The sequence below is a fragment of the Opisthocomus hoazin genome, chromosome 8, assembly GCF_030867145.1.
Source record: "Opisthocomus hoazin isolate bOpiHoa1 chromosome 8, bOpiHoa1.hap1, whole genome shotgun sequence".
In the NCBI taxonomy this organism is placed as follows: domain Eukaryota; kingdom Metazoa; phylum Chordata; class Aves; order Opisthocomiformes; family Opisthocomidae; genus Opisthocomus; species Opisthocomus hoazin.
Genome location: NC_134421.1, coordinates 1,479,336 through 1,494,100, shown reverse-complemented (window position 1 = coordinate 1,494,100; position 14,765 = coordinate 1,479,336). Strand labels below are relative to the sequence as shown.

At 54.2% G+C, this 14,765-nt stretch overlaps 2 protein-coding genes across 4 annotated transcripts in view; one reads left to right on the top strand and one right to left on the bottom strand.

Annotated features, from left to right (window-relative positions):
* The window catches only part of ADA2 (adenosine deaminase 2), a 47,019-nt gene extending 46,251 nt beyond the window's left edge, over window positions 1-768 (bottom strand). The window contains exon 1 of one of the 3 annotated variants that reach the window (XM_075429382.1): window positions 708-768. The gene's annotated coding sequence lies outside the window, so the exon portion shown is untranslated. The remainder of the gene's footprint in view (window positions 1-707) is intronic. The other 2 variants (XM_075429385.1, XM_075429381.1) reach the window with 2 other exon arrangements.
* Window positions 769-1,306: 538 nt separating this feature from the next.
* Window positions 1,307-14,765, top strand: part of CECR2 (CECR2 histone acetyl-lysine reader) — a 110,093-nt gene continuing 96,634 nt past the window's right edge. The window contains exon 1 of the mRNA XM_075429380.1: window positions 1,307-1,480. Coding sequence (XP_075285495.1) covers window positions 1,307-1,480 — 174 coding nt within the window. The remainder of the gene's footprint in view (window positions 1,481-14,765) is intronic.

The following is a 14,765-nucleotide window of genomic DNA, read 5'->3' as shown; positions in this document are numbered from 1 at the left end:
CTGTCCGAGGAGGGCAGTACCTGTCTGTTGCTGGATATTTTCCCGTGATATGGACTTCAAAACAGGAAACTGCTCATTTCAGAGCCAGGAGAAGCGGCACTGCGGGGTGCAGGGGTGAGGCACGAAAGCACCTCGGGGCAGGGGAGGGTGTCCGGCTCCTGGTGGCAGCCCCAGCGGCGTGTGAACACGAAGGGGGCGAGAACAGGAACGCTGGAGGATTACCCCCTGGCTGCACCCAGCAGCCCCGCCAGCCGCCCACCACGGCGGGCAGCCGCAGTGTCCCCCAGCGACCGCCCAGCAGGCGTGGGCTGGGCGACGCGGGGCCGGGGCACTGCCCTGGGCAGCCCGGCGGCCGTGAGCGGGAACGGGAGCAGGACACCAGCCGGGGGCTGAGGCCGGACACCCGCGAGGCCCGAGGCGAGGGGCAGAGGCGGGTAACCCCCGCGGCGAGGGGCGGAGGCTCCCCGGTCGGCAGGGACGCTCTCCGAGCCCTCTCCTCCGGGGCTAAGCTGGCTGCGGCGGGGGGGGGGCGGACGGGCACCGCCCAGGCCGCGCCGGGGCGCCCCTTCCCTCCCGCGCCCGGGGACAGGGCAGGGGCAGCGCCGCGCGCCAAGAGACAACGGCGCCCGCCGGACCGGCCCCGCCCGGCCCCGCCCACCCATCGGTGACCCCACCCCGGTAGGCGTGGCCGGGCGGGCGCAGGGTACCTGTTGTTGTGATGAGCGCCGGCTCCACCCCCTCCTCGTGCGCGGCCGCGCAGCCCCCACGGCCGCCTCGGCCCCGCCCATCCCACCCGCACGCCTTTTGTCCACTCCCTACGCTCCGCCCCGCCCGGGTTCGTCCCGCCCCGCCCCCCGCCCGCTCTTGCCTCCCCATTCGCCCTCCCGCCCCGAGCCCCGCCCCCCCGCTCAGGACCCCGCCCCTCCCCTCCCGACCCCCCCCGCCTTCCCCCCCGCCCTCCCCCCGGCTTCGAGCCCATCTGTTCCCGGCGGCGCGGCGGTCGCAGCGCAGGGCGCGGAGTAGGATGGGCCCGCGCAGCGGCGGCCGCCCGCGGCGGGGGCAGCGGCAGCAGCGGCAGCAGCAGCAGCGCCCCCGCCGGCCCTAGCGCCCCCGCGCCGGCGCCGAGCCGCCCCATGCGCGGGCGACAGCGAGGGGGCAGCGCGGGGCCGCCGGGGGGCGGCCGCTGATCGGCGTGGCGCCGGGGGGCGGGCGGGGCCGGAGCGCCGAGCGGCGGCGGCACGCAGCCGCCCGCGGAGTGAGGCGGCGAGCAGGCGGCGGGCGGGCGGGCAGCCGGCGGCCGCGGGAGATGTGCCCGGAGGAGGACGGCGGCTGCGGCGGCGGCGGCGGCGTGGCCGGCACCGGCGGCCCCGAGGCGGCGGCGGCGCTGGACGAGCTCCGCTCCTGGTGGGAAGTCCCGGCCATCGCGCACTTCTGCTCCCTCTTCCGCACCGCCTTCCGCCTGCCCGACTTCGAGATCGAGGTGAGAGCCCCCGGCCGCCGGCCCCCGCCCGCTGCGCGCCCCGCCGGCCGCTCTCGCCCCCGCCCGCCGGTGGATTTCGCGCCGCGGCGCCGTCCCCGCTGCGCTCTCGCTGCCCGCCGGGTTCCTCACGCCGCTTCCCGCGCCGGTGGGCGCGCCCCCCCCCCCCCCGCGTCCCCGCTCCCGGTGAGCCGGTGAACCCCGGCGTGCAGCAGCGGGGGTCTCCGCTCCGCTTGTGACGGATGCGGCAACTTCCCCGTCCCTCCCGGGCACGCTCGCAAACTTTCGGCCTGCCCGTCCCGGGGCGGCGGCGAGCGGGAGCCCACCGGCTCCGGACCCGGCGGGGGCAGCCGCGGGCGCGGCGTGGCCATCCGCCGCCGGGCCACATTGTTCCGCCGGGCCGGTGTCCGCGCACAAAGATGGGGGGGGGGGGGCGGGAAGGGGCTCGGTACAGAGCCGACGGTGGGTCCCCCCGTGCCCAAAATGGTGGCGGCGAGAGGCGGGCCCGGCCCGGTGACCCCCCGCGTCCCCCGGGGGTACCCGCGGCTGTTGCTGGGGGGGTGTCCCCGCCCCGCTTAGCCTCTGCGCGAGCTGGTCCCTTCTGGTGGGGAGCGGGGTCCCCACCCGGCCGGTGCCGCCGGGCCGGGCGGCGGGGGGTGCAGCCGTTCCCCCGCATCGCGGCAAGCCCCGGCGAGGCCGGGCCGCCCCGCGGGCACCGCACCGCTCATTGTCCGCCGCCGCGGGGAGAGCGTTCGGCGCTCCTGCCCTGCTCCCCGGGAACTTTCCCGTCTGGGGTTGGGAGTTTCGCATTCGCGTTTCCGCGCGCGTGGCCAATGTTCCGTAAATATTTTGCGCTCCGGCTACGGATGTTACAAAGTGCGTCCTTGCGGGAAGCCTTTTGTGCTCGCCGTGAAAAGCTGCTCTTGCCGGCGCGTTGGGAATAAACCGGGTGAACAACGTGGTGGCGTGTGGTGCTCGGAGGCGGTAATTGCCCCGTGAATGCGAATCCCAACGATGCTTAAAAGGTCGGTGGGATGCACGAAGCCCTCAACAGCAAAACTCCTCGAGCAGGATGTGAATTTCTGGAGAGGGGGAATCCCTTAATGTGGTTCGAAATCTGGGAAGCTGAGAAGGTCTCTCAATGATGCAACTTCTTGCGAAAGGGAACTCCCCTCCCCCTCCTATTGATGCAAACCATGGGAGGGGGAGGCTCTCTGGGCCCAGCAGCGCAAAGTCTTGAAGGAACCTGAATTTACAATGATAGAAGGGCCGTGGCAGTAGCCTTTCACCTTTGGAGACAATTAGCATCTGGCTTGCTTCACAAGTGAAGTAAATGCGGGCTCCCCTTTGGTTCCCGGAGCATGGTTAGAGTTAGCATCACTCGGAGCACATTAACGTGCTCTTCTGGGGGGTGCCCGGGACGAGGGGTGCGCGCAGGTTGGCGCTGGCGGTGCTGCAGAGCGGAAGCAGCCCCCCGAAAACGTCGCGAAAACCCTCTGTGAGCGTGGACGGCCTGCAGCGCTGGGCAGGAATGGGGCTTGGCGGGTGGCGTCCGTCCCGGGGACGGTGGAAATGGCAGTTCAAATCGGGATGCTGTGAGAGGATGGATGCGGCTGGCGGAACCCAGTGTCTTCAGGCACGAGGAGTAAATCTCCTTCAAACTTGCTGTCCCTTGAAGCTCACCATCTCATCACCCCTTGCCGGGCATAGTTGTCCCAGTCTCGTCGCGGGTTTCGGGGAGATCTGGGAATGGCGCTTTGTATGAGGAGCTTGCCCAAACAGTTAATGCTGTGAAACTGGTGGCCAGCGGTGGGACTTACACTTTTTTCCTAAGGCTACTGCTCTGTGTGATTTTTTTTTTTTTTTCGGTTTGTATTTTATTCGTCTGCATGAAGAAGGTCCCCCCAGCCCCTTGGTTTTGGACCTGGGACCAGCTCATTCTGGCTGTCTCACTGCTGCCTCTGAGATGGGCTTTGAGTTTCAGGGGCATCTAACAAAAAGGAGGTGCCCGTTCTCCTAGGGGCCTGGGGAAATGCTAGGACTTGAGGCACGTATTAGGGGGAAATAAAACCTGAGCCAGCCATCAAAAATTGAAACTGTACTCACTTACAAATGATGTTTTCGTGCTTTAGCTTTGGTTATTGTGGAGAGCTGCACTGTGGCCAGAGTCAAGCAGTTTGAGAAGTTACTGCCCCTTCCCTCAAAAGTCACTGTCCCTGGTGGGTAACCCCAGCTGCTAGTGCCCCGCTCAGTCTGGAGGGAAAGTAAAACAGGCAGCTTGGGTGAGCCCGTCTGCTGGTGTGTGGAAACCGAAATGGAGAGCCAGAGCGGCGCCTGGCCTCCGAGGGTTGCAGCTGGAGGGTGGTCATGCTCACACGCTTGAGCTTCGTGGCAAATGTCTGCCCAACTGCGGCCCGTGTCTCTGATGGGTGGCCTTACTCTGCCTGCAGCCAGCTCTGCTTGGAGGATACTCTCCTCTTCCTCGCGCAGCCGAGCTCTCAAGTTAAGTCCTGGTTGGTGTGGTGGTTTGTTTTTTTTTTTTTTTTTCTTTTTCTGATACTAGTGTAACTCCAGTGGGGAGTTTGGTGCTAAACTCTTACATCATTGTTTCAAAAAGCAAAAGTTTTTAAACAAACCTTGTAACAGATATCCCTTGCTCTCTCCCTCCCTCCAGTTTCAGGGGAGGGTGAGGTTAGAGTTTCACTGTTACAGTCCCCAAACCAGACAAAACCTGATCTTCCAATGAGTTAAAAAAAAAAAAAAACAACCACAAAACAAAACAAAAACAGATTGCAGATAAAAAGCAGATTTGCTGATGGTATTTAAGAAGTTTTGAGGCTTTAGTACAGGGAGGCAGCACGGAGCTCTTTTTTAAAATTTTTTTTCTTTTTAAATGCAAACCTTTTGCCCTATGCTTATCGGCCCAAAAGAAAGTGGAGCTTCCAGATGCAGGGCTGCCGTCAGCAACTGGATGTCAGAAACCTGGGAAGCAGATGTTTTGTTTTTCTTTTTGCTGGACCGGTGCGTAGCCAGAGACTACGGGGAAGGGGCGTCCAGAGCGGAAAGAAGCAGGCGCATCCATCAGGCCGGGCCCTGGGCGTTGTTCGGGGAGTGCTGTGCCCACCCCCACGCTGGCTCCAGCAGATGCAGGCGCCTGACGAGGCGCAGGGCTCGGCTTTTCAGATCTCCCTTGCAGCATTGCCCGGTGATGGACTCGGGAGGGGTTCAGCCACTGCCAGTGGGTCAAAAGTTCAGTGGGCCAGGAGCGGGTGCTCCGGGACACGTTCGGCTTCACGCTGTGTTTTTACGTGGCTCTCGGAGGATGGCGGAGAGCGCTTCTGCCTTCTGGGGTGGGTTTTGGTTTTCTTTTTTTTCCCCTCTCCCCCATTTTAAATGGCTGCCTTGTCAGCCATCTGCTGTATGGAACTTTAATGCTCCTTCAAAAGTGGGCTTTTACTTGTGTTGGTTTAGTTGTTGTGGCTTCTTTCTCGGCGGTTTGTAAAAATCCGCGTCGAGTGGGTTTGTCCGTACCTGCTCTAACAGTACTCCGGCAGCGGAAGGTCTGTCTGTATGGGGCACATCATTTTTTTTTGGTAGGCCTTGCCTTGATGGACAGAAAGGATGCTTTCCACAGTCAAGTTAGCGCAGGCGATGATAAGGAGGAAGTCATTTGTTTCCCTCTTCGAGACTGCACTGTAATGTGGGACACCTCTTATGACAAAGTCCCTTCTGGCCCTGTGCCCTCCCCTCTGTGACCGAAATATCCCCTGGGCAGCTGCAGGGATTGTTTGCATTGAAAATATTAGGAGAATATGGAAGGTTTTCAACCGTATTTCAGCACAACTTGAAAACACTGGATAGAAACCAGCGTGGTGCGACCACCCAGCTCTTTGGCATGTGCTCCCAGGAGCTGTGGACTAAAACACTTTGGAACTTCTGCCGGGGTAGGTCGAGGGGAGGTGACTTTCAAGAACGTGCTTGAAAATAGTCAAAACATTGTTGTTAACTTAGTTTATTTGGAAAAGGGGGAAAAGCCACATTACACAGGGAAAACATAAATCTTTTCCTGTGGTTTTTAAAAGCGCCTTTGGGCAAATTGCCTTTGCTGTTAAGTTCACTGTGGCTTTAAGATGCTGTTCCTCGCCTCTTGCCCCTTCTGAGCACTTCAGGCTCTGGCTCTACCTTGAAGTACATTCCTTCTGCCCACAGACAGGGCACCTCTTTCCTCCTGTAGTGCGGTAGTTGCCGTGTCGGTTCCTGAACAGGCTCTTTCTGTCAGGAATATTATGTGGCTGTTGCAAGCCAATGGCCGCTACTGCTCCCATGGGCCCCCCAGGAGAAGGAAGAGTGTGGAGAGAGGGAGAGCTGCGCTGTGGCTGTGTGAAGGAGAGAGTGAAGAACAGGGCTTTCTTCTATTTGTGCCAACCAGATACAGCTTTAAAAGCAAAAAAAAAAAAAAAAATTTTTAACGTGTTAAACTCTAGATGTGTTAGAAATCTAATACTTCCAAAAAATTATTTTTCCTACTGAGGACAGGAGGGCCAAATGTGCTTTGACCTCCACTGTCCTGTTACGTTAGGTCCTGCTGAAATTTCTCTGTGGAGCCCCTTGCTCTGTGCCCTCTGGGTGTGTCCCTTGTGATCCATGACACCAGAATGGCACAACCGCCCTGTTCTGTCGGCGGGTTTTGTGCAGTTGATTGCACAGGCAGTGTGGTGCAGTACCTGCGTGCTACGCCTTCACTCGTATAGGTATTCCGATCTGGTGCTGCATTGTTATTTGCATTACAGTAGCATGCGCAGCATCTACTGATGCCTTGTTGTGTTGTAAGACAGCTGAGATGGCCGGGTAGTGTCTGATCAGAAGAACTGGGAATCTAATTACGATCAATGTGACAAGTAGGTGCAGCAAGCTGATGAAAAAAGTCAGTTAATTCATGTAGGTCAGCTCTACTCATAGAGGGTGAGTTGGTTTAAATGCTTTTTCAGTAGAATAGTTCAGGCATTAGGATGTCCATCCCTCTTGCCATTTGCCAGTTGGTGGAAGGCAACGTTAAAGTGAAAGGCACAGACTGTCTGAAATGAGACCAAACAACAGATCTGCTCAGTAAAACTTCACTCTTGTGCAAAGCACCTGGCTTCAGAAAAAGGAAATTGTCTGGGGAAAGGTAGAGCAATTGGCGGTGTGGGGAGAGGCACTGTACAGCGAGTGGACAGGGTTGGAAAAAATAATGGGCTTCAAACATACTGAAAAGAAAAAGTGTCAGTCCCATTGTGGGGAGACACCCGTTCATGGGCTGCTGTGTGAATTTGGGTTACACGCTGCAGTCACTCCACGGTGGCTCCCCCAGGCAGCATCGGCTTCATCGGAGTAAAGGGTATGAGCTGGGTATCTGTTGTTTGGAAATCGAGTTTAAAAACCAAAATTAAATGGAGGGTTAGTACCGGTTTAGTTGTTCTTTCCACCTGCCCCATCCACTGTTTGGTTTAGTTGCTTTGGCAGTGCCCCCATGCCTCTCCCGGTGTCTCTTCCAGCAGCAGTGCTTACTTTGCTGGTCTTTGCTTTAACTGCCTTAGTTATTCTGTTCATAATAGAATCATTAACACTCTACATGTCAGTATTGGGCTCTAGAGTTCATTGAGATTAATGGAGGGGGAGGCAGAGAGATACTTCTCGGAGCAGTTGTTTCAAGTGGTCTGCAAATTGGAAAGCATTGTATCAGTTTCCGTTTCAAATGCAAGTCACATATTTCCCAACTGTAGATATTCAACTTTTTAACAAGTGTCTACATTTTATGTAACGAGACTCTAGTGTAATTGGGTACAAAAAGGAGGAATAGGTAGTTCAGGAGGCTGATATGTGAATTAAAACATTACCTTAAGCCTATGAAAAGAAACAAGAAGTGACTGCATGCAGGCGAAGGGTGCCCGAACGATGGGTGAGGAAGGTTGTTTTAACAGCAGTGTTTTGAGTAGATCTGAGTTAGGTGACAGGGGAGTTGGCAAATGACTGTAGCAGTCGAAGGCAGAAGAGAAGGAGGAACGTGGTAAGAATTTTGGCGATTTGGATGGAGTACGTTGGGTTGCTGTGACAGATGTGCTGTGGTGTTCATCGTTGGAGGCAATTGCCTCTCCCACTAGCGCAGCTGACTCTGAAAATCGTGTCTGGTGTCAGCTGAAGTCTTTGTGCACCCACAAGTTTAACAGTTGAAGCTGAACTTCTTTAAAAACCAATTGAAGATAATCTGGTGCAAGTCTTTCCCCGCGAGGGAAAACAGAAATGATTTGTGGAGTGGCTGAAACACAACCTCACAGTTTGCTTTGTTCACAAAGACCCGACCGCCACCAGACTGTACCAAGTCAACTTCTGCATACTGCAGCTAAATTAGGCCTCGAGTTTTCTCCTTTCGGAATTTGCTCTAACCAAACCGGCTAAAAGTAACACCTTTAAAGTGTTGCAGCTTTGTATGTGGACCTGCTTGACTGCGGCCGTTCCCTCCCAGCGAATAATGCGGGCAGAGCTGTGCCATTCTGCCCCTGGCATCTGTGAAGTGCCTGCATGAAGGCTGAAGAATTAACTTTTGTCATGGCAATGGGTGCTTTCATAGACTTCTTTCAGGCAAAAATGTCCTCAAGAAAAGGGCCATAGGCAGAAATGACAACAGCCAGGGAGTTAAAAGTTCCCGAATTGAAAGTTTATCGTGTAAACCTTACTGTAGGTAGGTGTGAATTTCTCTCCCCTCCCTCTCCCCCCCTCCCCCCCCTCGTTACCAGAAGCAACAGCATCTGCTGTAGTGTTGGGAACAATGCAGCCCAGTGATTCCTCCTGCCTTACAGTAGAGAATCCTGTTAAACACACAAGGCTGTGCCTCAGAGTGTATCCTTTCAGCAGACTTGGGCTTTTTAATGGGTGCCCATTCCTGGGGTCTCCATTGTTTCACAAACAATAGCACTAGGGGCAGCTGATTTGGTTGACAGAAAATGTGTTAATTTAACAGATCTATTCCCTTTAGCCGGTCTCCTTCCTATTGTGGCCCAGTTCTCCCCCGGTTCCTGGGGAGTAGGGTCTGTTAGGTGGAGGCTCCTGCAATTAGGGAGGGGTTTGCAGCCTTTCGCGTGAAGAGCATAAAACAGCTGATGTGGAAAAGTGTGGTTTGCTTACTGCCAGAACACACATTTTTCTGCTTTTTTGGGGGCTTTTAAGTCTGCCTTTGCTGGGGACAGGGGAATGACTTGACCCCACGGGCTTATGGCAGTCAAGGTCTTTGCTTTGCTCCGAGGTGGCCTCACAGCCCAAAGCAGCAACTGCTTTCAGAGCTGGCTCAACTTCTTGAGGAACTCTTTATATCCTGGTAATACCTAGCTAAAACACCAGCTCTCCGCTGAAAAAGCAAAGCTGCTGGTATCATCCAGGGTAGGGCTGCTGAGGGCTGGCTGCAGAAGGCAGGATGCAAAATTAACGCTGAACAATTTGAAAGGTAAGGGTTGTAATAGTCCTCAGGCCACCCATGTCCTGGGCCAGGCCAGCAGTTTAACACAGTTTTGGGACTGATCTGTTTTAAACTGCGCAAGCGCTTCACCCTAGAAGTACTTACGCTGGTTCAGCTCTTCCCTGTGTTAACTTGGCTTAGTTCAGCAACAGGGCGGTGGCGACAGGGAGAGGGGGCCTCTTGGTTTTTACATCGGTGTGGTCGAACTGGCTTTGCTTTGGTTTGGAGGGCTGCCGGCTGCCAGAAGGCCGATCTCCATCCCTTTCAACCTCTTGCCTTGGCTGTGCTTCTGGCTTTGTTGCTCTGCCTCTTCCCCAGTGCCAGCCCAGCTGCTTGCTGGGTCCTGGCTGGACTTCTGGGGGGCTTCAGTCCTGCAGTGCTGTGGTGGGAGCGAGACTCTGTGCTTCTGGTGGCTGCGAGCTGCTGGGTCAATCTGCTGTGGCTCTTGGAACTCCAGCCTTAGTTTAGTTCTGGTTGCTGAAGCTGGTGATGTAAAAGAAGCTCTGGAGGGTCTTTTTCCTGCTTATTGGTAAAGCCGTGAATTCTCTGGCTCTTTCACTCCAGCGAAGCCTGCCGTAAAGGGGCTGGAGCTTTGCCTGGCCAAAAGGTTGGAAGGCAGAGCTGGTTTCCTCATTGCTGTTGAGCCCTGTACGCGGGAGGTTGTGTGGCAGCAAAAATATTTGTACGTCCATAACACAAGGCGAAGAGGGTTGTGGGGTTTTGTGGTTGTTGGGTGTTTTTTTTATTCTTGCTTAGGTTTTTTATTTGGTTTAGGAGGCAAAGGGTAAGAGTTCACTTAAAGAGCTGGACTCTTAATAGAGCTTGTCATTGTTGCTAATATAAAACAAATGATGAGCATGGGAGAGGAGTCAAAGGCTCCCTCTTCTGGTGTGCTGGGAAGGTTCAAATGCTGAAAAATCTGCAAGGAAAAAAAGCCCAGCGAGCAAGACCCCTTCCATGCTTTCCTGTGGTATTTTCAGACCTCACTGCGGCCTAACCCTTAGTGCCCCAACACATACGATGCTTCATGGCACCTGCGTCAGTAAGTTAGGGGCGGTCTGTAAAAGTGAAATGCATTTTCAAATGCAAACTGCGTTGCACTTGGAAGTAGAAGTGAGTCCTGGTTTCAGAAGGGTTCTCCATCTGGACGTGGAAGATGGCAGCCCTTCAGATCCCCACGTCTGACATTTCTTAGTGCTTCTCCTTTCTTCTCCTCTTTTCTGCATCCTTCTCTTGCAAATGTCACGTCTTGTTCCATGCAGCTCCCAGGCCGCGTGTGCGCACTGGCTTGGAAACACATTTGGGATGACTGTAGGGGCCGAGTATGGCGAGCACTCTCTGTAGAAACTGCATGTCCAAGGCTCCAGCACTCCTGTTCCTTTTGGTTGAGTCAGCCAAGAATTCAAGACATTAATGACTAATTGATGGAGAAATGAGCACAAAGAGTAATACTTTGTTGGGATTTCTAGATGAAGTTTCTAAAAATCCTTGTGTAAAGTGCAATTGTGAGTACCCCTGAAGTTAATAGAATTTCAGGGCGTTAGATAAGTGACTTTCTTCTTTCATATTTTTGCATTCTTCAGTGGAGGGTTTGACATCATGTGGCCATTTTCCCTGTGTTGTTAGTGCGGACTCATAAGCAACGTCTGGTGGAACCAGAGGACATCAATTCTCAAGCTGCCTTCCCACGGCAGCTCCTGCCACCATCACAGATGGCAGTAAAACTGCTCACCCGGATTAAAAACCGCCAGACTTTTTGTTGAAGTGAGCTATGTCTAACCGAGAGTGGTTCCCCCAGCCGGCTCCCTCTGCAGCCCCACAAAAGGGTTGTACCAGCATGACTGAAGCGGCGGCACGGGAATGGGAACAGGCAGCGGGGAGGGGACGGGCTTTTTATAGCTGACCCTGCTGCTGACAGAAATGCTCATTGCACTGCAGCCCTGCGTAGCAGGTGGAGTGCGACTGCACAGGTAACAAGAGGTCATGCAGCAAGGGGGGCACCTGGGGAAGAACCCTTCTCAGCCGCTGTAAGCAGGTGTCGGGGTTTGGTTTTGGTACTACCTCAAGGCTTGCTGTATTTTTTTTCTTTTTTTTTTTTTTTTCCTTTGTAAGTTAACATTCTGGTTAGAAGATGTTTAATTGAAAGTTGATGGTAGTCAACTTTAAATTGCCTTTTAAACGGTGCTTTAAATTGTTCCTTCCAAAGTCAGATCCGAATGTGCAGTTGAAATCAGTTAAATGTCACTGTAGCTGACTGTCACGCACAAAAAATAGTGAAAAAAATTATTATCTAGCTTAGAAATTATTTATAATTCTCCCCAAAAAGTTTCGCTTAGCTTCTGGTCACCCAGCGATCTATCCGTCAGGATTTGCTCGCCCCTGCTGAAGAGGCTGGAGCAGCTTGCCTTGTCAGACAGGGCAGCCATGTAGAATAAACAGGGAATAGCAGTCTCAATTTCCTTTCTTTCAGCCTGATACAAGGTGCCAAGGCACAGAAGACTAGTTTGCCCTTAAGATAATTGTGTGTTGGAAAGGATCAAAGGGTTTGAGGTTTTTTTTTTGTTGTTGTTGAAAGGGGATTTTCTTCATGGACAGCTGCAGTAGTGTGCTAGTAGTGGAATGGATTATCTTTCTGTGATCTGTGGGATCTCAAACCAGCTATTGGGGGGCCCTGCTGAAGGCTGCTGCTTGGAGGAGGGAGAGTGAAAGTCTCCTGTAACAGGGAGACCTGTAAATGTCTGGGAGCTCGGACCACTCGACTCCCCCTGCCCCGGCAGCGCGGGCAGTGCTGGATATTCTTAGACTGCAGATAGTGCTGCGGGGCACGGGGAAAGGGAGCCCAGCTCTTGGTTGTGATTAACTGCAGCTGATGCCCTGCGTACACCCTGCTCTCTGGTGGAAGTGCTTATTAAGGAATGTGAGAAGGGAGCCGATTCTAGCTGCTGTGGCATCCTGTAAAGGGCAAAGTGTAATTTGGGAGGGTGTTATGAGTCCCTTGGTGGAACAAACTACTTGCTGTAGTAAGCGTCTGACCTGCCAAGCGTCCGGACTTTCTCATTTTGGGAAGTTTTAGATGGTGGCTGACCCGAAAGTAGCTGTGGCATTGAGAGGGAGTCCCTTCACATGCATGCATGGGTATCTGTAGCCTTGCTCTGTGCAGGGAGGGAGGTGGTGACTGTGGCCTGGGTGTGGCAGGGGGGGATTGGGCAGGGTTTGGTGATATCAGAGGTGGAGATCAGGTCATGCTGCGCCTCCCCGACCTGGTTTCAGGGCTAGGGGGTGAGGGGGTTGGAATGTGCAGGACAGCGGAACTGGGAACTGTCAAGGAATGTGGGTCCCCAGGCGGCTGCTGCAGTTGCTCGCCCTGAAGTCGGGCTCGAATCGCGTCTGCGTGCTGGTGAAGAGGTGGCTGGGGAGCTCTGCCTTGGCTGGTTCTCCTGCGTGCGTGTCCTGAGGTAGCCGGATGCCAGAAATGTGGGGGTGACAATAGTATCTTGGTAGGCAATAAACTCACCTCCTTTGCATTTTTAGAATTTTCTGCTAACTTTAATGACATGAGTTTTATCACTTTGAGGGCTTTTTTTGTGATTAGTGAAGCACAAGCCAAGGGACCCTGCTTTGTATGTCAGGGCTGTTTTTTTATTTTCAGGATGGGCACTTCAGAAGACTTGGTTTCTTTTGTAAGTGGGACTGGTTTCAGAATTAAGGGATGAACATGGACTGCCATGTGACGTTATGTTGTTTATCCTTGGAGGAGTAACGACGATCTATAATCATTGCCTAGTCCACAGCCAGTTGGCAGGAAGGCTGCCGTGAAGGGATTGATTATTAGTGGATGCTTCACTGTGCTGTCCAAGCCTGAACTTCGTGATCTAACTGGTTTCCTTCATTTGGAATGGCTGTGCTCAGCAGAGAGGGAGATATGTCTTCCCTCTCCGTAGTGCTGTTTTTTGTCTGTGGGATATGGTCAGGAAAAAAAGGGGTCAACAAAAAGCGTCAACACTTCAGCATTCTCGTAGAAAGCCAGCTGGCTGGCCGGCTGGGGACTGCTTGTAATTTTGCTGCTTACTTTTGGGATTCTCTCTGTATTAGTTTTCAGCATGGTGACTTCAACAAAACTAGTGCTGTTGGGTATGAGCATCCTGGCATCTCCTCTCTTTTCCTGGGAAATGCGCCGGGAGAGCGGAAGCGTCACTGGGAAGGTGATCTAGTGCCCAGAAATGGGAATGCCCACCCTGCAGTGCAAAGGCACGCTGGCAGCTGTGGCAGCTGGAGCTGAGTTAGCATTTAAACTGGCAGCAGAGGACGTGCAGAAGTACTGATGCTGCCGCACAAGCTTGCGTCTGGACAGCAACATCTGCCGGGCTCCTTGGACAAACGCTGGGATGGATCGGTCGTGCTGAACCACATCCTGCTGCAGTTCCTCTGAGAAACCAGGGCCAGGTAATTCAAAGTTAGCATGTGCGCGACTGGGCAAAAAGCAGCCATTGCTGCTGTTGTGCAGTGGAGTAGCTGGCGCTGCTCTTTGGGAACGGCAGTTTGTGAGCCAGATCCGAGCAGGAGCTGGTCGTGTGAGTAAGGGGCTGATGGAGGAGGTGGTGTGGCAGGCTTGGGCTAGGCTGTGCACCGTGGCTCAGCTGCCTCGCTGGGCTTAGGCTGAGCGGTAGCAGTTGGAAGAGGACAGCTGAGCTCATACTTAAAAAGCAGAGCGGTGGGAGACTCCATGCCGGGTCTTGGAAGTACAATCCTAACCCTCTGCTTGTCACCTCCTTTCCTCCCCCGCTCCCAAAGCCCCTCTTGGGCTATGTGGAAGTGTCCCAGTTCTTGCAGCTGTGTTAATTGTAATGGGTCATTTAGTCTTGAAATCCCTGTTTAAAAGGGGCAAGTCCGTGCCTCGTGTGACAGCTGCGGCCTTGCACTTTTCCCCAGGCTGGAAATAACTGCATATGACACAGGAGCAGAGTGTGGCGTGGGGGAGGGAGGAGGGTTTCTGGCTTCCTCTTAGTGCTATAATGGCTTTGCTGTGAGACTCTCCTCCCATGTGGACCACAGCAGAGTCGTGCCCCACATGTCTGCAAGATCTCTCAGTTGGCGGTGCCGAGGCGATGCACTAACGGCTGCTGCTCTCCGGGCTCTGATCGACTGGAGTCTTCTTGGACCTCCAGGAGCGTGAGAGAAGGGACGAACAGTGGTGGTGGTGTGGGACACTTGCCTGGAGCACCAGGGACCCTCTCTGGAGCCAACGTGCTTGCCTGTATGGAAGGAGAGCCACGCTGTTCTGTACAAAGGCAGAGATGATGAGAGGGGACGCGAAAATGTTTCCACTCCCTGCTTCCATCCCCTCTCCAAAAATCCAAAGACTTGAGCCCATGGAAACCTGGCGAGCTTTTCCTGCTAACTGAAGGGCTGTCTCCTGATTGGAATGACAGCTTTGAACTGGAAGACATTATTTCATTAGTGTGCTAATCAGATACAGAGATTACTTGATTGGCTACTTAATAATTAAATGAAGTTGTCTGTAATTCTTTGAGCATACAGAGAACTAATTAAATTAACCCTTCACTGCCCTGCATGCCTGGGGTGCACTTGTGTGGAATGGAGAGGGCAGTTTCCCCAGTGTGGGCACTGTGAGCAGAAGGGGCTGATGTTCATGAAGTAGCCGGTGCTGAACAGCCAAGGTGGTCTTTTCTTAGCAAGAGCCTGGAGAGGAGATGAGGACATACTGTTATACCCTCCAGTGTAGTTGGTGTTTGGCCTACCTGGTAGGTGATCAGTATGTCTGGCAGTGCTCTGTCAACA